The following is a 24120-nucleotide window of genomic DNA, read 5'->3' as shown; positions in this document are numbered from 1 at the left end:
TAAAGCACAGTGAATGCAGGAAGAACAGCTTTCTTTGTACTCATTTTGCAATTTTCTGTGTCTATCCTACTGGTTAAAAGTCACACACAGATAAAGAAGACACAGCTGATCATCTCTAGCGGAAGGCTGGGTATGGGAGATTGGATTAGCATGGGTTTTGTGGCCAAAAACAAAGCTCGGATTCTGTTTACAAGGACAGTGTTATTGTGTTATTGTAAGATAGATTTGCAACATGACTGGTGAGGCCCTAAAATCAATAGTGTGTTTAATTTGACCTTGTAACTCAATTTGCAATAATATTCCTTGATATCTACCTTGGATTCATATTTGTGCACTGAACACCATACAGAAAAGTAATTTCACTGAAGTTAACTTTCACCTGCTTTAGTATAGATGGAAGATGATTCCCTTTCTGCACTTTTTTAAATGCATTTTTCAAAATATATTCTTCGTATCCAAACTAACTATATGTAGGGTTTTTTTTCTTCTATTTGACAGTAAGTGCCATTATAATGTCAATATTCTTCTTCACAATAGATTCCGATAAATTTTCTGAAAAGTTATAGATATTTAAAATACAGATCTAGGATAAATTTTTCCTTACAACTGCAACTCTTCATCAGTAACTTTGCATACCAACAAAGTTGTTAAGATGGCTTATGGTAAAATAAACAAACAAACCCCAGTAAATATGGTGTAGAGATAATTCTTGGGACTGATAATCAGGGTGCTTTAAGTTCATTTGACCCCCAGAATGTCTACATACTCAAAAATCTCTTAAACAAGTTAATTTAATGTAACTTTGCATATATTGGAGTTCAGCTTCATGCTCCCCATGGAATGGTTTGAGAGCAGCTTTTTCAGAGAACGTTTTGAATGTTGTGTAAGCAGGGAGAGAAGATGGCAAGCGTTACAGTGTCAATTCTGAATATTATTTGGCTGATCATATGATTTTTCTTTAGATATCCTAGCAGTTCTTTTAATACTACTTGGTTCATTGTTCTTTTGCTTTCAAAACAGAGGAGAAACTAGGTCAGTAGGCTATCAGACAAGCTGTCAGAACTAATCTGTGGTTACACTCTGTGCAGTAAAATCCCTCTGCAACACAAAGACAATAGAAGGTGTCTGATCCTTCTTGGTACTTAAGATTTAAAACTGTACTCGTATAAACTATTAATTCTTACATTTTAGCAGGGTTCAAAGTCTTCTTCCAGCTTTCATTTATTTTGTCAAGCTCTCATTCAACAGCCTTGATATTGTAATGCTTTTTTTTTTTTTTTTTTCCTTTTAGACATCAGAACAAGAGACTAAAGGTCTTCCCAGCAAAAAGGGAATTGTGCAATCTATAGTAGGTCAAGGCTACCACCGTAAGATAGTCCTAGCATCCCAGTCAATACAGAATGTCGTTTATAAGTAAGTATGTTTTCCATGGGCTCTTTATTTTGTTATCATAGCTTTGTTAAGAATACATATCTGTTTATCAGGAGTTTTTAAAACTGTCATGGAATAACTGTTCATTTTGGAATTATTAATGTAGTGAAGAGAGGTATGCTAAAATGCTTAATGAGTCCTACTTAAACATCACTTGGATGCCTCCTCTATGATGACCAGCAGAGGGCTTACCTGTCTCTTCATTGTAACTAAGAAGGCTATTAAAGCTTAAACTTGATTTATCTGAAATTTATATTTCCAGTTAGCTAAATCCGTCCTCTTTTTCTCACTTAAGGAAGAATGCAGGAAGAATCTAGTTACTCTGTCGTAAAACTTCAGGAAGTGAAGTCAAGAAAAACAAGAGAACTTCTTGTAGTTATGTAGTTGAATCTGCCCACTCTGTTTGGGCATCATGGTGTACTTTCCATATATAAGAATGGCAAGATACATATGTCTTCATAAATTAAATGTGTTATATTAAAACATGATTTAACTTTTTTAGGATAAAGTTTTCTCTGCATTCAGATCTTTCTGGAGCTCTGCTTTTATTTTTTCTTTGAGTAGGATTGCTACTCACTGGCTAACTTCTGTGTCTCTTTAAGTGATGGGCAGTCCTCAGCAATACCTGTAGCCAGTATGGAATTTGCAGCGATTTGTCTAAGAAATGCCTTGCTGCTACTGCCAGAAGATCAGCAGGAGCCAAAGCAGGAAAATGGATCTAAAACTAGTAATCAGCTGGGGGGAAATACAGAAAGCAGTGAAAGTAGTGAAGCATGCAGGTAAACAGAATTGCATATAAACCTTTCTTTTTGTCCAAAGTAACTCTGGGCTGACAGTCTGTGTCTGCTACCTATCCTTTTTGGCCAGCAGAAAAAATAACGTATTTGTAAATTCTCTTAGCAGTGTTGGGATATCCAAGGAAATTGTTTAGCTGCTCGTTGTTTTAATTGCTGGTATGCTAATTTAAGAATAAAATACTGAGTTGATTCCTACCATTCCTAACAACTTCAATAAATTACAGGGTTTTTTTACTGGCCATCTTTTTTTCTGTGCTGCAAATGTTATGTTTTCCCACACCCTCCCGCAGTGCATATTGGTATTTCTCTAATTGTAAGTGAAGTTTCACATGTTACAGTGATTTTGTGTCTGTGCGTGCACGTGCGCCATGTACTTGATTCAATATATGAAGTCTAGCAACTCAGTTGTAAACATTTCCCCATGATCAGGTTTGACATTCATCAACCCTAGTATGCTTTGTTGTGTTAGTTTTAGACTAGACACGGGAAACTAGATTTAGAAGATGGAAAGCAACATGGAGCTATTGCTTAATAAATTGCATTTTACAAAAAAGAGTTTAAGAAAAATCTTTTTCCTTAAAGCTTCAGAAAAAGTAACTTGTAGACAACATATGTTAAATAGCAGGAAGTTGTTAATTTTTTGCGTTGATCCTGATGCATTCCGAACTTCCTTTTGAAGAGTAACTTTGTTGGCCATAGCCTGCACTTTTCGTTAATGACCATTTTGAGAATGGAAGAGTTGCAATAACTAATCTGGAAAAAGTGGCTGTGTTAGAACTTGAACTACTTAGAGAGTAACAAAGAAACACAATGTTTTTGTCAGACCCAAGTGCAGATAAAATTTTAAGAAGATAAAAGACATTTGTCACATGGCAGGATTTACTGCACACATGCTGTGTTCTGTAGGCACAAGGTGCATCTCCCTATGTTCTGAGGTTGCCTGGGGATAGCCTAGGGCTGGGAGTTGGTGGCTACTACTGCTACAACAATATTTGAACGCTGTTCTCTGTAACCCTTTTTTCCTAATAACAATCTTTCCTGTCAAGTGACCAAATGATTTATAAACTTCGGCGGGGAGGGAGGTGTTTCTTTTTTGCTTCCCGAGGCTGGAGGTTGTGAACTAACTTCCCCTGGCAAGCTGTATGCAGCCCATTGAGATGAAGCTCCTCTGGTTTAAATGAGACTTCAATTTTAAACATGGGGCCCACTAAGTGACAGTGATGAAGACAAAATGGTGGCCCTTACTCAGGCGAGACCTCCTTTTTTATTTTGTTTTTGGTAGGGTTTTTTTTTGTTTTGTTTTTGTAGGAGTGAGGAAAAGAAAACATGCCCTGTACATGAAGATCCTTTACTACCTTCTGCTTTCAAAACCAGATGCTTCTTCAGCTTAAAAAAAATTTTAAAAGGACTCCCTCATATCTCCCAGTGGTCATTGCCAATTTCAAAATATACAGCAGCAAAGCAGGCTGTTCTTGAATTCGTGTGTCACATTCTGAAAGGTTCTCCAAGGATTCGTTCCTTCTGACAAGGGACCCTCTGCAAGTGAACAGTAAAAGATACAAGGCATTTGAAGAAAATCACAGTACTTGAACAGGATGGTTTTGAAGCAAATCCCACTAATTGAGCACGCTGACTCTGAGACAGGTTATTCTGTTATTCACAGGAAAACAGTGAATACTTTCAGTGGTTAAGGGTATTTTTTAAATCTAATTTTTGGCAAAGGCATGAGGTATATACACTACAACAGTGTTGAGTACAGGTTTCCTTGGAGTCTGTTGCTGTCTGTTTTGAAGGTCTAAGTGGGAGTTATCTTACCTGTTTGTAATAAACAGATACATCAATGAAAAAGTTTTTGTTAGGTGGACAGACTGTCGGTTTCAATTCCGATTTTTTTGATCTGTTGTTGCTAAAGCTTAGTGTCTCTCTCTGCCAAGGAGCAGCTGTTAACCTTCTCTTCAATTCTCATTCCAGAAGGAGGTTGTCTTTCAGCTTACTGGAGAGCAAAGCTGCATACTTTTTAAATAGAGTGAATACTTGCTCCCCCAAAAAAAGTCAAGTATAACTTTAAGAAAGTGGATTTTTTTTTAAAAAAGACATTTTGAAATAGTAATAAAAATACAGGGCAGCTAGAAGTCTCAAGGAAGCTGTAGCACTTTCTGGATTATCTTTCTAGAATATTTATGTAATTAGTTTTTAAGATGTCTAGGGAGAGAACTAGTTTACTGCTTTTCTTACAGGCTAAAAGAAGAGAGCCTACAAATGCAGCAAGTTCTGCATCTCTCCAGGTTAAAGTTCTTGTCCTACACCAAACTTCAAAAATAGCTTGAGGCTGTGGAGAATGGCGTGGGTTGTTTGGTCTGTCAGTCAAATCCTTCCCAGCAAATGTCCCCCTTCTTCCTTCTCAAATAAGAACGGTTAGGGTAAGAGCATGTGCCTTAATTTCTGCATAGCTTCATTTCCCTGTTTTTTAGGCTATAGAATTTTTGCTGTCCTTTTAAATGGAGTGAATAAACATCAATGCTTATTACACTGAGAATTTTTAATTAATTATTTATAGTCACTCCCTATAATTAATACACTGTTTTTATTCTAGCAATAAAAGTCATGAAGGGGATAAATTCATTGCAGCTCCACCTTCTTCGCCTTTGAAGAAACAGGAATTAGAAAATTTAAGGCAAGTAAATAATATAAAATATTCACCACTAAATGAGCCCCCTCTTAAATTGTGCTGTGATTCTGGAGTCATTACTAGCTTATTTTTTTAGGCACTTGCAACATTAAATTGTAGCTGTTAATCTAAGGATGCCTTTTTTCAAATGCGTGTGCTTCCTTTCTTCTGGGCTTTAAGTCCGAACAAGTAGAAACCATCCAGAATTTCAATTCAGAAGGTAGATCAGTTTGTGCTGGATCCCACTATTATAGGCCTGGCATTATATATTGGGCAAAACTCAAAAAAATTAAAGTCCCATAAACGACAAAGCCAAAAACCTGACAATGGCTATTGTGATTGGTGAAAGGGGTGGAAATTACCTTTTCCCTTTAAGGCCTTGGTAAGGTTAGTTTGGAATTCGGCCCCCACAACATTATATGCTTGTTGGATGGGAAAAAGAAATGGAAGTGGTAAAAGCAGCTATGCTGCTTTCAAATAAGAACAGTGCTCCTTTCAGCAGGAGTAAATCCATAGTTTGCATAAAATAGAAAGAAAAATTGCCTCTTTCTAGGCATTTGACTTCTTCACCATGGAAGAACATAGGTAAAATTTGACTGTAGACTTTTTCATGTTCTCAAAGATCCTTAAACTACTTGTTCAGCAGTCTGAGTGCTCTCCAAACAGAGTAACTTCCGTGTGTCTAAATAAGTATCATGTTATCTGGAACCTCTTTACTTTTCCCCAACAAGATTATCATTTGCTGGCAATGTTAATTATTTCAGGTGGCTACCAGCCTGCTGAAAATCTCGCTCACTACAAAGCTTGCACCTGTTTAGAAAAAAAGAAATCTGTTTTAAGTTTCTATTATGGACAAAGCATACAGTAATTTCCCACTTAAACTCTTGGGTAAACACTCTGTTCCAGCCTAACCCTAGGTAACCTGTGTTTTTATAATGACCAGCTTAACCTTTACTTTGCTCCACTATGTGTAGCAAATCTACTTGTATTCGTTTAAAAGCAATTTAGCAGGAATCTGTGAGGAGACATTACTAAGACCTTGATTATTTATTCTGAAGTGGTGCAAGAGTATGCTACTCACAATAGAAAGCACTGTATTAAAAACAGTGATGTTGGTTGGTTGTGGGTTTTTTTTTCCTCCTGACTGTTGAAAATATGGTTGCCACATGTCAAAATTACATGGTGTCACATTGTGATTTTTTTTTTTTTTTAATACATAGTCTTTTGTTTCACAATCAGCTGTTGTTATCTACTGATGAAACCTGACAACATGTCAGGAAAAACTTATCAGTAAGAATTACACTGCTTCTGTAAAGAACATCATATAAGGAAAGGAAAAGCATTGATTTATTTTTTTGCAATACTTGCTTTGGTGGTTAAATCCAGAGGACTAGACATCCCTAGAGAGTGATTCTGCTAAAACGATTTCTAGGTTTCTGCAGGTAGCTGTGAAAAGCAAAATACATTATACTCAAATGTTAGTATATTTCTGTAGTCTTGCTCACTAAGGAGCTAAGTGAGAAAACTAAAATTCTTGTCTAGTCAGAGAAAACTAAGGAAAAATTCTGAATATTGGCAAGGATTACCCTGAGGAATAGGTCTATTCAATTCAGTTTTTTTCTGTTAAGTCATTGGATTGAAAAACCTCTGTTGCTTCTAGAACTGAAATGGGCAACTTAAATGCTTTTTTTGCATGATTTTGTACAGTTGCACATCCTAATAAAAGTTTAAAATGACTGACTGACTTTGCCACTAAATAGTTCTTAAAAATTAAAAATACCATCTAGAAAAGGCTTATGTGTCACGTGTATTGTTTGGTACTTGTACACAAGTTAGTTGAACAGACTATTCTCATAATAAGCAGTAATTCAATTGCATGGTTTTAAAAGCAACAAGCAGAAGTCTGAGGACACCAAACGTTGCTAAGAATTTATGCATAGAAAGTAGAAACTCCAGATTTTTCTTCTGAGTTTCTTCTAAGCAATTCTGTTCCTTGCTTCTTCTCATCCTCCGAGAAGCCAATTCCCCTGCTCTGCTCTCAGCCTGTGGTATGTTTCACCGCGCCAGAGCAACCCAAGACTGTTAGGATACATAAAGAGTAAAGGAGTTCTGGTAGAACACAGTGCTACATCGGGAAAATTTTTTTGGTTTTATTGTAAAAGTTGAGATGGATAGCACCAGACCTTGTTGTAGCCTTTTTCTCCCTAGATTGAACAACTTTGTGTGAAAATGTTAATTTTCCCCTTCAAAGCAGCTAGAGATAAAGGAATAGTTTGATTAGCCACTTTGTCCTGAATGGATTTGAACTGCAAGCCCTTGCTATAAGGCATGTGATCCAATTTTACCATTTTTTCTTTCTTTTGACTCTTCCATTGGCCCTCTCCAGTCCATCATTATGCTTTATTTATTTTATTTACTTATGTATTTTTGAACTGTGCGTATCCTAGTATCTCCAGGAGCATCACTGACATTGCTAATAATTTCACAGGTAATACTGTAAGGACCACCAATTGCCAACCTTGTCTCTTCTCCAGATCTACCTAGTACTGCCTCGTTTGTCCAGTTAAAGATTGCAGTGGTCTGTTTGGCCCTGTCACGATACTGCAAGCTTACAATGATTATCACCCATAGCTGTTTCACTCTTCTTCCTCACTGTCAGCCACTGCATAGATGTCCCCTATCTCCCCTTCGCTGGTGCTGAATTTCCCCATTGAGTAAGCACCGTCTGCATTCTGTATTTCTTAATATTTTGGATTGTTTTGTCTGCATTGAAACAAAAAGTAGATAGCTTATATGCACTATTGTGCTTAGTTAGTTGTTTTAAATTATTTCAGGTTAGTGATGTTCTCTAAATGGTTTAGAAGTCCCATTTTTGGTGCCTTGATGGTAAGTTTTGAACAACTGGATTTGCTCTGGCTCGCCCTTTGCCTGAGAAACAAGCCAAGTCAGATGTGGAGTTTGGGTTCTGTAAACTTGCGGTCAGTGTGGGCTGACAAATCTTGTTGCCTAGACCTACACAAGAGGCTGTTTGACATAATCTGGCAGTTTAAAAAAACATTTTTCTTTTTCCTAGTGCAAAGGCAGTTTTATTTAGGGCATGCAGAGGCTCAGTGATGCTGGAAGTCTGCCGTGCTCAAAGGCGACCTGTGGAGTTTTGTCAGAATCCTGACCGGGGTGAAAAACTAGTTTGTCTTTTCCCTTGTGGTGCAATTCTTCTGCTCCGGTTAGCTGTCAGCTCTCTTGAATGTTTGGTTTAGCCGGCTCAACAATGGATTCAAGTGCACAAGAACAGTATTGCAAGGAAGAAAACCTGAATATTTTCCTCTTCTTTAGACGGCTGTTGCTGAAGAATCTTGCCAGCTCTTACAGGCTTAAACAGTGATGAGTCCTTAGAGCAGAGGAGGAGGTTTCCGTTTTGCTGAGCTTACCTATTGTGTGATTGGAGTGCGTCTTGTGTTTGAATTTACACTTTTAGAAATAAAAATAGGCTTTAAAAAAGTTGTGAGAAATAGAAGCAGCATATTGACATAAAGGGCAGTAGCAACCAACTCTGCAGACCTTGACTTGTGTCTAAGGGTATTTAGCTGGTGACACTTAGCATCTCTGCTGGTTTAAAAGCTGTGCTTCCTTGAGGCAGGGCCGAAAAGAGGCTAGTTAGAAGCAGGCTGTTATTACAGAGATATTTTTTTTTTCCCCCATTCCCTCCCCCTCCCCAGTCACAACCTTTCAGAAATATTTTAGGTTTGGGACTTGAGCTGGGGAAGCTTTCCTCTCCCTCTCTCAAGCTTTTGTATATGTTCAGATTTGATGTGACATCTGGGCACGATGGAGAGGAAGTTGGGGGTAGGGAAAAACACTGGAGAAGTTTCTTATCCTGCTTGTGCATAATTAAGGAGCATGCCTCCTGGGAAAGGGGAATAAAGGCACCCCAGGTCCTGCCACGAATTACATGACTTACTGCTGGACCAAAAGTGGGCTTGACAGTTGCCAAAAGGTTGGCGCGGTAATAGCCCACCTACCGGCAGGAGAGTCGAAGGCTCTCCTCCCATCGCTCCCAACATGAGACCCCACTAAGAGGATCTGCTCTTCCTCCCTGGAGAAGGAGAGAGTCCGTGCTCACAGCAAGGCGTCGTGGGGAGAGGCTTGTGCCCAGAGGACAAGGCAGCCTGCACTGAATGATGTCTTATGAAGTGGAAAATATCCCCAAGTGCTGTGTTTGGGGTGCGGGGGGGCAGTTATTACAAAGTGTGAAGCTTGGCCTAATGATGGCATCCTGACGTGGGGTTATTGTTTGAAGATGGAAAATGCGAGTAGTTCAGATTTCATTACAGGAACTCTCAGAGATTTTGTGGTTTTGGAAAGATAAGAAAGTCTGTGTCGGCAACAAAATGCCACATATCAATCAGAGTCTTGGCAGCGGATTACAGCTCTCAATTGAACACAAAAGTGGAAATGCCATATTTTTCAGCATTTATTGTCTCCCTGTGTGCAAACATTGTACAGTATAAGAGTGAAATATGCCACAACTTAATTGATTGCTACTATGTGTTTGTAGATTGTATGCTGTAGAAATCTACAAATCTGTTACCCTTTGCTGCAGCAGAAGGGGAGGGCAGGGAAGTACAAATGAGAGTGCAAGGCAAAAAGAATAAAAAGAGGGTGAGAAAGGGAGACTGTCCATGGGGAAAAATGACACGTGGTGAGGTCCATCTTTTTTTAATCTGTTATTTATGATCAAAATTGCAAAATCTTCCTGAGCACACCGTGGTGGTCCTTGGTTTATACTGGTAGAACACAATATATGTATCTCCTAATTCAGAGAATGCAACTGAGGCCATAGATAACGAAACACTAGCTCCTTTACTTCATAGTTTGATGCAAAGACATTATTGAAAGCTTATGATTTATTTCTTCAGCCCTTAACAAGAAAGAAATTTAACAGCTGCATTTGGAATCACAGAATTCTCCATTTAACATATTGGCTTTCCCCCCTTCCCTTTTTTCTTTTTTTTTTTTTTCTTCTTCCCCTCCAGGTGCTCAATACTTGCGTGTAGTGCTTACGTGGCTCTGGCTTTGGGTGATAACCTTATGGCACTGAATCACGCAGATAAACTTCTTCAGCAACCAAAGCTGTCAGGGTCTCTTAAGTAAGTCTGATGTGGTCATTTCTTCTTTCTTAGCTCTGCTTTTTGCTGGAGAGTTCTGAGTTGAAGCTTCCAATGTCTGTAGCTGCTTGCCAATTCTGTATATGATGCAAAGAATTGCTTGGCCCGCTCCTGTTCGTGTTGAAGCCCTGACTAAATGTTCATTGACACACAGGAACGTGAGTCCCCTCATTTGTGTGTGAATTCCATGTAATTCGGAATCTATCGCTGCTTTTGTTGCTATTTGTTAATCTCCAGCTATGGGTCCCCTGCAGTGGCAGGACCGTCAGGTCTCTGTCCTGATTGACTGCAGGGCTGCACATGCTCGTGTTGGCACAGCACAAGGGGCAGGAATGAGCAGCTGGGAGTGGACAACATCAGCCCAAGCCAGCGTGCTGCTGAAAGCTTGCTTATGAAACTACAGCCTCGGAGGGGAAGGTTTGCTCAGTCAGTAGGGTATCAGATCTGTTGCTTATACAGGTTCCATTCTTCAGTTTCTCTTTTTCAGTTCTCATTTGGCACTGTATTTTTTGGAAAGATACTCGAAGTTCATTCTGTTTCTACCCACCAGTTTTCAAACATCTCTGCAAATTCAAAAAAGGCAGCTTTAGCCCCATCCTTCTGACCTTACTTGTGCATTTAATTCTTATGTCATACACAGGATAAAATATAGCAGAGGTTTTTATGGTAGTAATGATATTTTTCAAAACTGGTAATGTACTTGCGGAAAGCAAGCTTAACTTGTGCTTATTTTTATATGCTGGCAGCATACTCTAAAAAGGTCCATGCCAATTAAATTCTTTGGCTCCCATGCTTCAAACTACTGCAGAAGCTCATCTTTTTGCACAGTCATTTTATAAGCAAGATGTTAGAGGAGTTTGTAAGGTAACACGTAATTTTGTGAAGACAGTGTTACCATTATGTAATGCAAGAAACGCTAGATGACAGGTTTTTGCAAAGACAGAGCACCATATATCTTGGTCCCAGGAAACTAGGCTTTTGTGCAGATTGGGAATATTGAACTGTTCCTGTTTTCTTAAATGAAATAAATTTCTTGTAGAAAGTTATGTTTGCTGTATCAGATCTAAGTTGCAGAAGTTATTTTGGGTGAATGACTGATATTTTACCTGATGTTTTGTAATTCATTACAACCAACTATACAGTCAGTTTGAAGTGCACTGTATACAGCTGCATAGAACAAGTGTGAACTTTTTTGGTCAATTTCTGTTTCCGATTAAATATTTGCAAGCTAACTATGCTCTTGATCAACAGGTTTCCTTCTGTTCTAAAGTTGAAAAGGAAAGTTGCCAATTAGCTGAGCTGAGCTACAAGTGTCAAACATCAGACTGGCTTAATTCTTTTGCAAAACCTGCAGTTGGAAAGGTGTTTGTGCCCCATGAACAGGACTGTATAGTTTCTGTCCTTAGAAATGCAGCTGTCTTACAGAATTAGTTTGATTTTTATTGAATGTAAAGTCACTTAACACCTCAAATTATAGATGTATCCATATCCTGGGGTGTTTTTGTAAGGATTCCTTTTTTAATTCCCTGAGATACCAAGGTACCAAGGTCTTTCTGGAACGGCAATTCCTGAGCATGAATGAATTGTCATTACTCAGGTGCAGATTTTTTCACAACAGTAGTGCCTAAAAGCAGTAAATGACAGAACTGGGTATTATGACAATACTTTATAAGCAAGGTAACTTCCATGCAAGCGTTTCAAGTATTAGTTTTCATGTGCTCATGAAAACAATAACAATTCATGTGCTCATGAATACATAACAAATTGTGGGAGTTGTAATACTGATATTTGTACCTAACCTTTTGCTGTTGTAGGTTTCTTGGGCATTTGTATGCAGCAGAAGCTCTCATCTCTCTAGACAGAATATCTGATGCCATCACTCACTTGAACCCTGAGAACGTCACTGATGTTTCTCTCGGGATCTCTTCAAATGAGCAGGATCAAGGTTAATGAATCCACACTTCATTAGAACTGGTTATGCTTTCAGCTGTCTTCCTGCTGTAACTTTCTATATACAAATATAATTATGATTAAGACATCTTGTTTTAAGACCATAGGTTGTTTGGGGGTTTTTTATTTGTGTTTTTGTTGTGTTTTTGTTTTCCTGGCTTTAGTTCCTACTTCGTGTTTGGTTTGTCTTTTGCATGTTTGTCATTCCTTTGAAGTGGCTAATTCTGTAACACAAATAGAACGGTGTATTGTGGCATTCTGGCTTGTTTGAAGGTAACTTTTGAAAGCTGCTTTGTTAAATGTGCGATTATGGTTAAGTTTGGGCTTCATACCTTCTCTTCCAGCCTTTTAGTCTCTAAACCAGGTTTTGGAGTAGTAATGAAGTCTACTTACTGCATGTAGTGAGAGACAGGAGTGGGGAGAACTTAGTTTGCCGTAATCTTCTTGCAGTGCTTCCAGCTGGGAGTGTGTATTCTGTAACAGAAAAATACTTCAGAGCCCATCTGTATAGTTAAGTCTACAGCAGCTCTGATTTCAGTGACATGTCTGCAGTTTAAACTTCACTGTACTCATCTGCAAATCTAAAAGTAAAACATTAAAGATAGGAAGTCTTAAGTGGCGTAAACTCTTGAGCAAACAGATATGTTTTCCCTCTTTAATGTCAGACCATGAAGAAAGAAGCAAATTTGTATCTTTTAAAGCTTATTACAAAATAATACAAAAAGTTCATGGAACATGATGTTTTTTGTGTTTTTTTTTCTTTGTAGGGTCTGACAAAGGAGAGAATGAGGCGATGGAATCTTGTAAGTACCAGCCAGCATATTCAGCAGAGTACAGGAACTTATTCCACTTACTTTGGAATAAAAGTGTAAGAAAAAAAAAATTTTTTTTTTTTTAATTGCAGCTGGGAAGCAGACCCCACAGTGTTATCCTAGTTCGGTCACATCTGCACGAACAATGATGTTGTTTAACCTTGGAAGTGCTTACTGCTTGAGGAGTGAATATGACAAAGCTCGAAAGTGTCTTCATCAGGTATGGAAAAAAATCTCAAGATAGCTTTAGGGACAAATGTACTTCCTTCGAAATGCCATTTAGATCACACAAATCCTGGTGATCTCATAGCCCAGGCTTATTTGCAGACTTTGCTGAGATGGCGGCTCTCTTCTGTCTTTATGAACCAACGTATATTCGTAACACAAAATAAAGGAATTCCAAATTTCTTACTTGTGTAAATAGTTCAGTATCACTATGTGAGGCATTTTTTTTCCCTAGATCATATCAAAACAGTGGAATATGACTAGGAAGCCATTTAACTTTTTCTAAGGTGTTGTGGTTTTGTTTTTTTTTTTTTTTAAAATGGTCCAATAGTAATTGTTATATTTCAGAGGAGAAAGTTCTTGAGGGCCTTGAGTTTACTTCTCTCTAATCAGTTAATAAGTGACCATCTAAGCTATTAACTTCAGGGCTGTGAGAACAAACTACAATTCTGCTGGAGTTATGTTTCTTGCCTGCCTCTTGCCCCAAGAATTCTCAAGTACTGCTTTTGAAACTCTCCATCTTCACTTAGCCTGTGTCTTTCGGTCCTTCTTATGGCTGGGACTGATCTTTTTCAATGATGATATGTTTGTCTCTTTTTGCAGCCATTCCTGTCTGTCAGGAAGACTAATCAAATGCATTGTCGAGCTGCAAACTGAAACAGCGGTCTTCCAAATTACTTCATAGTAGTTGTATAGGTGAGCAGGTTCAACTTCTGGAAGTTCTCAACCGCTTAAGGCAGTTGTCTTGCACTTTTTCCTCCTGTGGCCTCTTAGGATTGGGCAGGTGTCTGTGCTTGGGCTCCGTAGCACATGTCTAAAGCCCAAAGGAGCATAAGGCCATCTGTGGATGTAAAGCATAGTAGGTCTCTGCATCTACAATAAATCCAGTGCTTTTGGGAAGCCTCAGTCCTTTCAGTATGCACACATTAATCGTTCTGTGTGTGCAGTTACATTGTATGAGGGGGAGCAATGGAGAGCACGTATCCTTCCCTGAAACAAGATACATGGCTCCCATGGCTAGTTGGGCCCCACTGAGTGACAGAATAAAGGCCAAAAAAGTATTACAAAGTGTTTAACTTATGAGTGAAATTCTAGGTTTATTTGCTGAAATGCTGAAGCATTTGAGGTAATTGCTGAAAACTGCTTGTTAAGGTAGCTTTAAAATTGGATAATTACCAGTTGTCCGTTCTGAAGAGCACTCGTGAAAGACTTCCTAAAACAACAAAACTTATGTCACGGTTCAGAGTTCCTGAGCCAGAGTGGTTCAGCAGGTCGGGGCCAGGGTGCTTGCAGAGACTGACCTTTGCATGAAGGGAGAAAGCAGGGTTTGATGAAGGGGTATTTCCAGAACTTGGCTGTGGTGGGTTTTTTGGGGTGGGTTTTTTTGGGGTGGGTTTTTGGGTTTGGTTGGGTTTTTTTGTTTTGTTTTGGGGTTTTTTTTGTGGGTTTTTTTTTTAAGGACTATGGGAAGTGACTTGCTTTGTGTTTCAGTCTTCCTAATTCTTATGTTCCCTACTTTGTACCATGCCATAAGGACAGTTCAGATTCTGGATTATGGGCTGCAGATTATAGAGGGATGAGAAGGATCCTCTGTTATTACTGGTCAAACTGTGTCCCTAGTACGAGCTCCTGGTGAGATCAGGTCTGTCAGGAGCTGCTCATTCCCTCTCTGTCAAAAGAATAGACTACTGGGTTTTGAATCTTGACCCGTCAGATGTGAAACATTGTGTAGGACAGTTTCTTTGTGGTTTAGTGGATGGCCAGATCAGCTGATTTTTATTTAGCTTGTTAACTAAGTGGTTTCTTCTGAGGGAGGATCTCAACCATCTGTTTCTTGTAAAAAGATGCAGATAGTAGGTACCACAACCTGGTATCTCTGTAGCAAATCATCTTCTTGCACACGTTTTTGATACAGAATCAGTCCTGTTATCTTGTCGTCATTTGTGCAGATGTGTCCTCTCTTTCTCAGGAAATGGATCAATTTACAATTTAATTGTACAAATTTATAGTGAGAAACATGCATTTTTCCTGACCTCTGGACTGGGCACCTTATAGAAAAGCTGGACTTGCAGGATTCAGTCTTCCTGAGATCATGGGAATCATCCTTGTTCTAGGATTATCAAATGTTCACATCTGAAATGTAGTTGAAAATAGTAAGTTTCAGAGGTTGGGACAGAAATTCTTTCCTACTCGTCATTTTTCTTTCTATTCATGGCTGGGCATTACCGTGCAGAACCACTGGTGTGGTACTTAAATACCAATATGATGATGATATTCAGTGACCTTGGAAGAGGGAAGGCAAAGGATAAGGAGGAGGGAAAGAATATGTTCCTTTCAAAGGCCTGGTAGCCTGCTCTCTCTTTTTTTTTTCTTTTTTTTTTTTTTCTTCCCCTCTTACTTTCTCCACCCCTTTCCTGCTAAGATTTAAAAGTGCAGAAGGCCCTTCTGTTTGAACTGAAGGGAATGAGAAGCAGAGTCTGGTGATACATGGTGTGACTCTAGGTGTAGAAGCTGGTGAGACAGAAAGCAGGGACTTGTCTGAGACATCTGGAGGCAGTTCTGCAGAGCTGTGTTGTTCTGGAGGCTCTCAGCTCAGGACACCTGTCAGGTGGAGCACAGGGACCTTCACGCCAAATTAAATCAATGGCATGTACCCAGTGTGCTGTAGATCAAGAGTAGGGAGTTGGATCCGGAGCTAATGTAGAAGACAGCTTCATTGACTATATAGCTGAAAAATATTTGTATATGGAAAGCTAATGAATGATCCTTGTTAACTTTGTATTCTGAACTTTGGAGCAGTGGAGGTTATCTTCTTCACCAGTCATCTCACCAGGAAAATGCAGTAGATTGGCCCAAGAATTACAGACTCATATTAACATAAGTATACAGCAGATGGTGCTGCTAATTAGTGTGAAACAATCTTGCAAGGCAGATAATCTTTCAGTCTCTCCTTGCATGCATAAACCTAATAGAGTGTCTTAGTTTGAAAAATCTTATCTTAGTTTATGACTTGTTATTTGTTTTTGTTAACTAAGATGATGGTAACAGTCTTGTCAAGAGGCGTTCTTTGAGCTAGATGTTTCTCTTAAGCACTTTCTCTCCCCGCCCCTTTCTTCTTTTTCAATAAGGCTGCTTCACTGATCCACCCCAAAGAGATCCCTCCAGAGGCTATTCTTCTGGCTGTATATCTTGAATTACAGAATGGTAAGGAATTGAGTTTTTTTCCCAACATTAAAATCCCTAATTTAATAGGTAAGATGCAATGTTGAATGTAACTTGGTATTTTTAACATTTTGGATTTTTCCTTGAAGTTTACAGCTAGCCCTCATAGGCAAAATGTTAAAAGAGATTCTTAAGTTTTGAAATGTTCTCTCGACCTAGATTTGGGATACAAGAGGAAGAAGGCGGTAGTCATCATTCCTAGTCTTTATAGAGTTGTGCCAGTATTTTGAATGACACCCTTTAGGCCCTGTCTCCTTTTTACACTGCCATGGATCCATATACCGCACCTTCATTTCCATTGTTTATTGCAGTCCTGTTCTTACACGCTCCAGACTTCCTAAACATTCATCTTCTGAGCTGAAATCTTCTATACTTTGTGCAGAAATCAGCCGTCTTGGATAGGCTCAGTAAAACCCCTGATGAGGTTTATACTATAAAGAGGGCTTGAAAGGCTTTTCATTAAAAGACAACTGCAATCCAAGTTTCCCAAAGAAGCCATGTCAAGGCTATGTAGCAAGTACTGTAACAAAGCTTGTAAGATAGATAACTCCCTTCCAAAATCCTTCCTTTTGAAGGTTCACTGTGTTTACATGGTGAAAAAACTCTACATAATGGGAAACTGGGAAGATTGCACTTGAATTCTGCAGTGTGAGCAGGCTGGTGCAGCTGCACCATTGAAGCTGTCATGGTTGCGGACCTGTGCCCCTTAGGGCCTAATATCCGAGTGTTGTGAAATGTTCAGTGTGCTTGTTCCCCTTCAGTTGTCTTGCATTGCAGACAACTGCAATGTCTTCAGAATTGAGACTTCTACAAAGCTTTTCTTATAGAGATGTTTCTAAGTTGGAATTTTGGAAACCTTTCTTTCTGCAACAAAAAAGTACAAAGCAGAAGAAAGTAGAAAGTGGGATTTACGTCTCGCACCCCCTTCGAAGTATATAACCAAAAGGAGCTAAAAACGTTTTTTGTTCTATAAATGGCAGCAAAACGGTGCATATCTTCTGAAACTAAGACTTTAGTGAAAGAAAAGTATTTGATAAGAGGGAGAAATGGTCTTTTCAGACCTTAGCGGGTTTTCCCCTACAATTTTATAGGTTTAATTTTTAACAAAGAGTAATTTTTCCATTTATATTGATATTTATTTGATGGGCCATGCATACAGTTGAAAACAGATCTCGTTTTAAAAACATGTTTTATATACTGTCTTGACATTTGCATTACTGTCTGTAACGTCCCATTGCAAGGGCATTTTGTGTGAGACCTAGAGTCTCACTATGCGGATGCAAGGGAGAAGAGGTGGTCTTCAGGAATTAGAAGGTGCTCTGGCATCTTCCAGCTCTGAGATAAAAGCTCAATGTCTCCAGCTAAGAATAGGCAGAATCAAGCAATACTATTGTTTCACATTTACTTTTATCTAATACTTTTAACATCCACATCAGCATCTGACTGAAAGGAAGACCGCTAGTGTACGTAGCCTGGGCCCAGGGCTGGCTTGTCAACTCTCAGAACAGTGATTCAGAAGTCATACAGAAGTACTTCTTTCTTTTTAATCGAAACTTGTCTTGTAGGTAACACGCAGCTGGCACTGCAGATCATCAAGAGAAACCAGCTTCTCCCTTCTGTGAAAACACTCTCGGATGTGCGGAAGAAGCCTGTTTTTCAGCCAGTCCACTCAATCCAGCCCATTCAGATGCCAGCTTTCACCACTGTTCAAAGGAAGTGAGGTTGCGCTTCAACCTGCTGCTGCCCTGCCCATGAGGGCTTGGGATTTTGTATATTTTTTTAACCTAGGACACCCGCATACCCCAATTGCTGGAGTGTGTTCATTTATGTAAATTTTTAATAAAACATGTAAACAAAAAGGCATGCTTGGAGGTATTTGTAAAGGTTATTTCATAAAGGAAGAGAGGTTGGTATCTGTTTTGAATGTGGGTGGCAGTTTACTTACCAAAAGAAGTGGTTCTCCAAGTGTGTAATTCAGCTCTTTTTGAAGAGAATATACAGGATGGAAGTGACTGGAAGGAGAATACCATTTACCAGAACTAAAGTCCTGCTGAAATAGCAGTTGAGCTGTTGCGCAGGGTAGTGTTGATGGCTGCTGTGTTTTGACACATACAAGCTATGGTTTTGTATTCCTCAAAGAGGTTTTTGCCCAACTTTGCAATGTTGAGGTAGCCACAGTCCACTACCCTGCACCAGCTGGGAGTTTGGTCCTTGCTATAGGTGAAGCTGTCCCTTCAGGCATAGGGACGGGGTTGGGAGGGATGGGTGTGTGGGGGTGTGTGTGTGGGTGTGTATATGTGCGTCTAGGATGTTCCCTGTGATTACCTTAAGATTATTCTAAGTGCAAACAGCACAGCTCCAGCATTAACAGGGCAAGGCCCCAGGGCCCAGTGTTAGCAGTGTCTTTCAAATAATCTTTCTCTCCTTTTTAAAACTAGCAGCTGTGCCGCTGGCCTGAAAGTGTTAGCAGGTCACAGGACGTAAGAGGTTGTGGTGTAAGGAGACACAAAGCTCTCAACATTGCACTGCAGTACACAGCCAAGCAGTAGTGACTTGTCATTGGTTTGTGCATCATTAGTACAAGCCACCCTTGGGGGGTCTGTGCCCCTTTCGAGTTTGTGTGTCAAGATGATGGCAGAGTCTTAGTGTGAGGGAGAGCGAGCTGGTGCTGAGTCTTGTGACCAGGGTGCACCTCTTGCCTTGTAACATGCTACAGGGTGGTGGGTGTGACTGAGCAGGTTGGGAAGGGGCCCCTTCTGCTGCTTGCAGGCTGCAGTACTTCTCTGCTATTAACTAGAGGGGCTCTGCCTGATTCTCCTGCCTCGTGAGCTCAACAGGTGGCAAGAGCCAAAAGGCAGTTTTCCAAAACAGGAAAGGTGTAAGAGTGGACTGGTCATCAAGGACAAAACCTGGTACGTCTGTCTGCTAAACCTTTGTCAGTGCTGCAAGGCCGGGGAGGCACGCAGGGCAATGGTCGCAGCAGGGAGTGGGTGCTCTGAAGGGACCAGTGCTGGGGAACACTCTTGCTTTAGCTGGATGGAGGTTGGTTGTGTTGGGGGTGGGGGGGTTTCTTTGTTTTTTTCTTCTCCCTGGTTTTCCTTTGTCCTAAAGGAAGGTGTAATGGTGCAGGTACAGTGGAAGCGTGCCTGGCTGTAAGAAAAAGGATTTTTTGGGGGGTTCTGTTTTGTTTGGGGTGTTTTTGTTTTTTTTTTTTTTTGAAACAGTTTCCACTTTAGAGGAATACTGCTTTTTTTCAGAAAAACCTTCACTCAAACCGGGGCTGTAAGATAGCAGCATATGCAAGGACCCTCTGGTTACTTATTGTGAGCATAGGAGAAGAGATGAGCCATCCTGCCTTGGGACTTAAGCCAGGCATAAGATAGTTGGAGCCCAGCATGGACTATATCATCTCTCCTCACTTCCCGTCCCTGGCTGTTTTGTGTCATGTCAGCTATTCTGAGACTTTGCCCAGATAATCTCCAAGGTAGAGCTGGGATAACACCTTATCTCCCCATGCTGCTGGCAGTGTACTTTGCCTCCAGCCACCACCAGGAAGGTCACACTTTCAAGTGGCCACCTGAGAGGCAGGTCCTGCTCTCAGTAACATGAGCATTAGGTAGTGCAGATGTCCTGGGTTTGCCCCCCAAGAGCTCGAACAAACAAGTCACAACTGACAGAAGAAGAAGAGTAAGTTTATTAAACAATGTGCAAGTTGTAGAATGAGTACAAGCGTGTTCCTCTGCAGGAAGCTAGTCACCACCATAAAGCAGTACAGCAGAAAGCTTGAGAACTGCTATTCTCCCTCTTCTGCTAGATAACTGGCTTTGCTACTTTTCAAGGCTTTCAGAGTGATGACCAAGTAGCTGACTCGTTCAATAACTTTTCTAGCACTGTAGGTGGCGGCACCACTCTGTCCTCAGGTAGGGGCAAGCAGTTTAGAAGTATTAGGAATAAAAAAATCAGGAAAAAGTGTGTAGAGATCACCTTTCTGAAAGAAGGGAGAAAGGGAGCTGATACATCCCCTCAAGTCAAAGTAGATTGACTGATTAAATACAAGAAGGTTAAAGATGCTTAAAGATGCTCCCTGTGTGGTCCCGGGCCCTGAATAGAGAAGATTCTTCTCTGCCCTTCCCCGCCCCCCCAGGAATGCGGGGCATTCACATGCAAAAGATGCTAATGCCTTGCTTCAGCAGTGCCCAGCTCCCCTCGAGGCTCGCTGAAGGATGCGGTTGTTGTTCCCCAGCTACCGCACATCTTATCACAGCTGCATTTGCATCTGAGCAGAAGCATTCAGCCCCAGCCCCCCTAACAATGACTGCTCTTCTGCCCCAAGGCGGCTGCACTGACCAGAGCAGCGCTGGGATTGCCCCCCTGCCTGCAGCGCTGCTACTTGAAGAGAGGGGTGAGCGGTGGTGACTTTTGCTGTTGGGTTTCATAGTTTCACCATTAACAAAAGGGAAAAATAAGTATCGAAACACATCTAGGAAGGGAGCAGTCAAAGACCTGTCTCCCTCTCTGGCATTGCCATAGAGTCACAGGCCACTTTTGCCTTTTCTCTCAGTTGCTTTTAGGCTCTGCTAGTAAAGAAGTGAAGGTTAAGTAAAACTGCAAGCTGTCCTGTGGTAAAAGCAGTGGGAGCAGGAGCAGTGCAGGCTGGTTAGTAAAGTCAATAATGCTTACTATTTTGGTTTGTCCCTCTCCTCCTGCCCTCCCCTTGCCTCCAGGATCTCATTCCTGCAGTCAGGTTACACCCCCTTTCCCCCCAAACACCGTAAGTGGAGGTAACCCTGTTGCTATCTCCTTGCCCACATGCTGGCACGGGCTCACACCTAAAGGTTTTGGCAAGAAAGAGGATGACAGTGACCACAGCCATGGTGCAAGAACCATGCAGCAGTGTCCAGAGCCATCTCATGGCGCTCAATGAGCTTCCAGGTTCTGTTCATCTTCAGGGAGAGAGAAACCGAGGGAATACCAAAGAGCTGGCCAAGTTGGTAGTCTCGAAACTCACCTGAGCAGCCTTTTCCCCCTCCTTCACAGGGTCTTCTCCCTCCCTCCTTTTAACTCGAAGTGATCTCTGTACTGCTGACATATTGCCAGCTGCTCCAGCAGGAAGAAAGAGCGATGGTCAAGTATTTTGATGGATAGAGCACAGCCTGGTGCTGAGCACTCCTACAGTGGTACACAGCTGGGGCCAGAAAGCATCTCAGCTTTGAAGAGCTTGTGCAGACAACACTTTCAGAGACTGGAACCCACCTTCACTTCTACCCATGCTGGGAATTCAGTCAGTGGCCATAATTCTCAAACGTTACCTGCTGAAGAGCATCTCCCCCTGCTCACCAGTTCTTTTCAAACCTTTTCCAAAGTAGTAAGGAAAAAGAGCCCCTGTTCTGCTCACCGAACTTATGTTGGCAGTCTGCTCTGCAAGATGCCAGATGCACTATTAAATGATCCTGGTAGCTTCGCTTTACACTACCACTCAGAAAAAGCATTACTTCCACAAGGTGGAAGTAACAAAGGAAGTTGCAAAGATGAAGAAATGAAAGCCTAGAAATGAACCTAACAAGGTTAGGAACCAGGAACTTTCTGGCAAAATACTGGAAAAACTGCACAGAGTACAGGTGGTGAATCCAGTATCAAAGCCATTTCCTCCAGTCATGACAGTGAGGCCATTTTTTTAATAGATCAGACAACTAAGAGTTTGATACTGCGTCAAAACTTTTTTTTTTTTTTTAAAAAAAACCCCACACTTCCCTCCATAGCACCCCAACGTTTCTCCTCTCTCCTTTCAAAGCAGGTGCCTCCAGTTAAAGTTTTCAGTAGTCATCACCCAGAGGCAGCCAGGTTCAAATTCAGGGAAGAGCTCTTCTTTTTTTGCATCCTGACAGAAGACGCAGCTTTGGCTGGGTAATACATAAACACACATACACAGATTTGCCATGGAAAAAACTCCTCACATTTATTTGATTAAACAAAAATAAAATAAACTGCATAGGAACATTTTAAAGTCCAGAGAGACACTGACTTTGTTTTAAGGCTGCCAGTAGCTGATACATCGTCTCCTTGCTACATCCTTCAGCCTTCCCTATGGACCACAAAGATACATTCAGAAGCCTCCATTAACACAAGGGTTCTAACATTTTGCTCACTTATTCTACGTAAAAGTTAGCACATAACCTGTCATGCTTTCTTCTCTGTGGTACTCAACATCTGACATCTAAAAATGTCACTTTTTGTCCAAGTAGAAATGTGATGCCCTTTTTGGAGCGTGGAAGTTCTTGTCACAGCCTGTTTCATTATCAATTACATATAAAAGCTCTGAGCAGCTCATTAAAAGCAGAGCACTGTCTGTCCTGCTGAGACATTTTTATTATTATTAGGAGAGCAGCATGATTAATCACGAAAGCAGAAGAGAAACAACTGCAACAGAAGAGGAAACTACAAAACCGAACGATTCAAGATGCCCAACATCCGAGGACTGACAAAATCATTCTGGATCCCAATGCAAACCTGCACCAAGGCAACGCTACTTATATGCTGGTAATGAAGTTTTATAAGATGGGGCCATACAGCCAATTAAATGAGGGGAGAAAAATGCACATTTGTGACATTGGTTTCATGTGGACGACCTCCATTTTGTTCAAGGCTTCCGATTTCTACTTGACCTAAATTGCAGGCGCGTGTCCAACACCCTCACTACTCCAACGAATTGTGCACGAACCAAGCAGCGCATGACAGGTAATGCACAGTACAAACAAGAGTCACATACAGCAAGAAACCCCCACCGACTCAGGTGACTAAGCACACCTTACAAACTAAGTTAAAAACTTTTTAGTCATTTTAGAAAAAAAACCTAAAAACAAAACCCAGAAACAGACATCTCTCCCTCTGAAGGAAAAACTACTACATTGTCTGAAAAGTACTCTACAAACCTATAAAAGGACTTTTTTTTTTTAAACTAGTCTGGTAGTTCAAAAGGAAGTTACTTAACTACATCACTACACAGACACTTAACATTCAGTCAGTAAGGCTCTACGAAAAGAGCTTAAAAAATTATCTACCTGAGTTTGTAAGTTGATACAATCATTAATAGAAGGTCTAAGACCATGCAGGTACACAAAGCATTTTTAGAACCATTATTGGTTAAACAATGATGGAAAAAGATGCCAGTCTGGCTCGTTAACCCGTAAGATCACTTAGAGACATCAATGTACATTTTCCACCATAACATTTACCAAACCCAACACAGCCTATCGTTATTAGGGGTCTCCTGTACCCACTTCTGTCACCCCCTAATATGAGCAGGGGAGGAAAAGAGATTTCTTCCATAGAGTAATCTGAAAATGTGCTTCTGCAACGTCACTCCACAGGTAAAACAAGGGGCATGTTGCATGTCACTACTAAAGTTGCATAAAACCCCAACATACTGGTTTTAAACTGCCTCTCCTGAGAATGTCTGAACCTAAACTGCCCTCCAGGAATAGGAACTTGGTTGATTTGTCATGGTGGAAAAAATCCCATTGAGTCAAGAAAGCTACTAATACAATCACCAAGTCAAAAAAAATCAGGATCTTATTCCCTTCAAGCATTTGGTATAGCGTTGTGTTTACAGCATATAGTCTTTCCAAACAGGACATATTTGTAGGCATGCATAAAAGTTTTTCTCTTGTAGAGAGAAGACCTAAAGGCCTTACGGACATAAGAACACTGCAAATGAACATGAAGTATGTCATGTCAGCTAGTAGTGTCATAATACTGAAAAACGTTTACATTTCCATACTTCGTAGTGAAAACGGAACAAACTCAAAAGTGTTTCGGGTATCTCAGTCCAGTTTGCCTGAACATTTGGTTTT

General features: G+C 40.5%; 1 protein-coding gene across 5 annotated transcripts in view; it reads left to right on the top strand.

The window, feature by feature from the left end:
- Positions 1-18129, top strand: part of CNOT10 (CCR4-NOT transcription complex subunit 10) — a 36626-nt gene extending 18497 nt beyond the window's left edge. For 2 of the 5 annotated variants that reach the window (XM_075143358.1, XM_075143355.1), the window contains 9 exons: positions 1292-1413; positions 2034-2210; positions 4822-4902; positions 9930-10043; positions 11876-12006; positions 12779-12814; positions 12916-13043; positions 16177-16252; positions 17836-18129. In XM_075143358.1, the coding sequence (XP_074999459.1) occupies positions 1292-1413; positions 2034-2210; positions 4822-4902; positions 9930-10043; positions 11876-12006; positions 12779-12814; positions 12916-13043; positions 16177-16252; positions 17836-17990 (1020 nt within the window). In that variant the 3' untranslated portion in view covers positions 17991-18129. Of the gene's footprint in view, positions 1-1291; positions 1414-2033; positions 2211-4821; positions 4903-9929; positions 10044-11875; positions 12007-12778; positions 12815-12915; positions 13044-13651; positions 13745-16176; positions 16253-17835 lie in introns of those variants that run through there. The other 3 variants (XM_075143360.1, XM_075143356.1, XM_075143359.1) reach the window with 3 other exon arrangements.
- Positions 18130-24120: the final 5991 nt, after the last annotated feature.

Source organism: Calonectris borealis, chromosome 2 (genome assembly GCF_964195595.1).
Source record: "Calonectris borealis chromosome 2, bCalBor7.hap1.2, whole genome shotgun sequence".
NCBI lineage: Eukaryota > Metazoa > Chordata > Aves > Procellariiformes > Procellariidae > Calonectris > Calonectris borealis.
The sequence above is the reverse complement of the archived record's forward strand: the minus strand, read 5'-3'. Positions and strand labels throughout refer to the sequence as shown.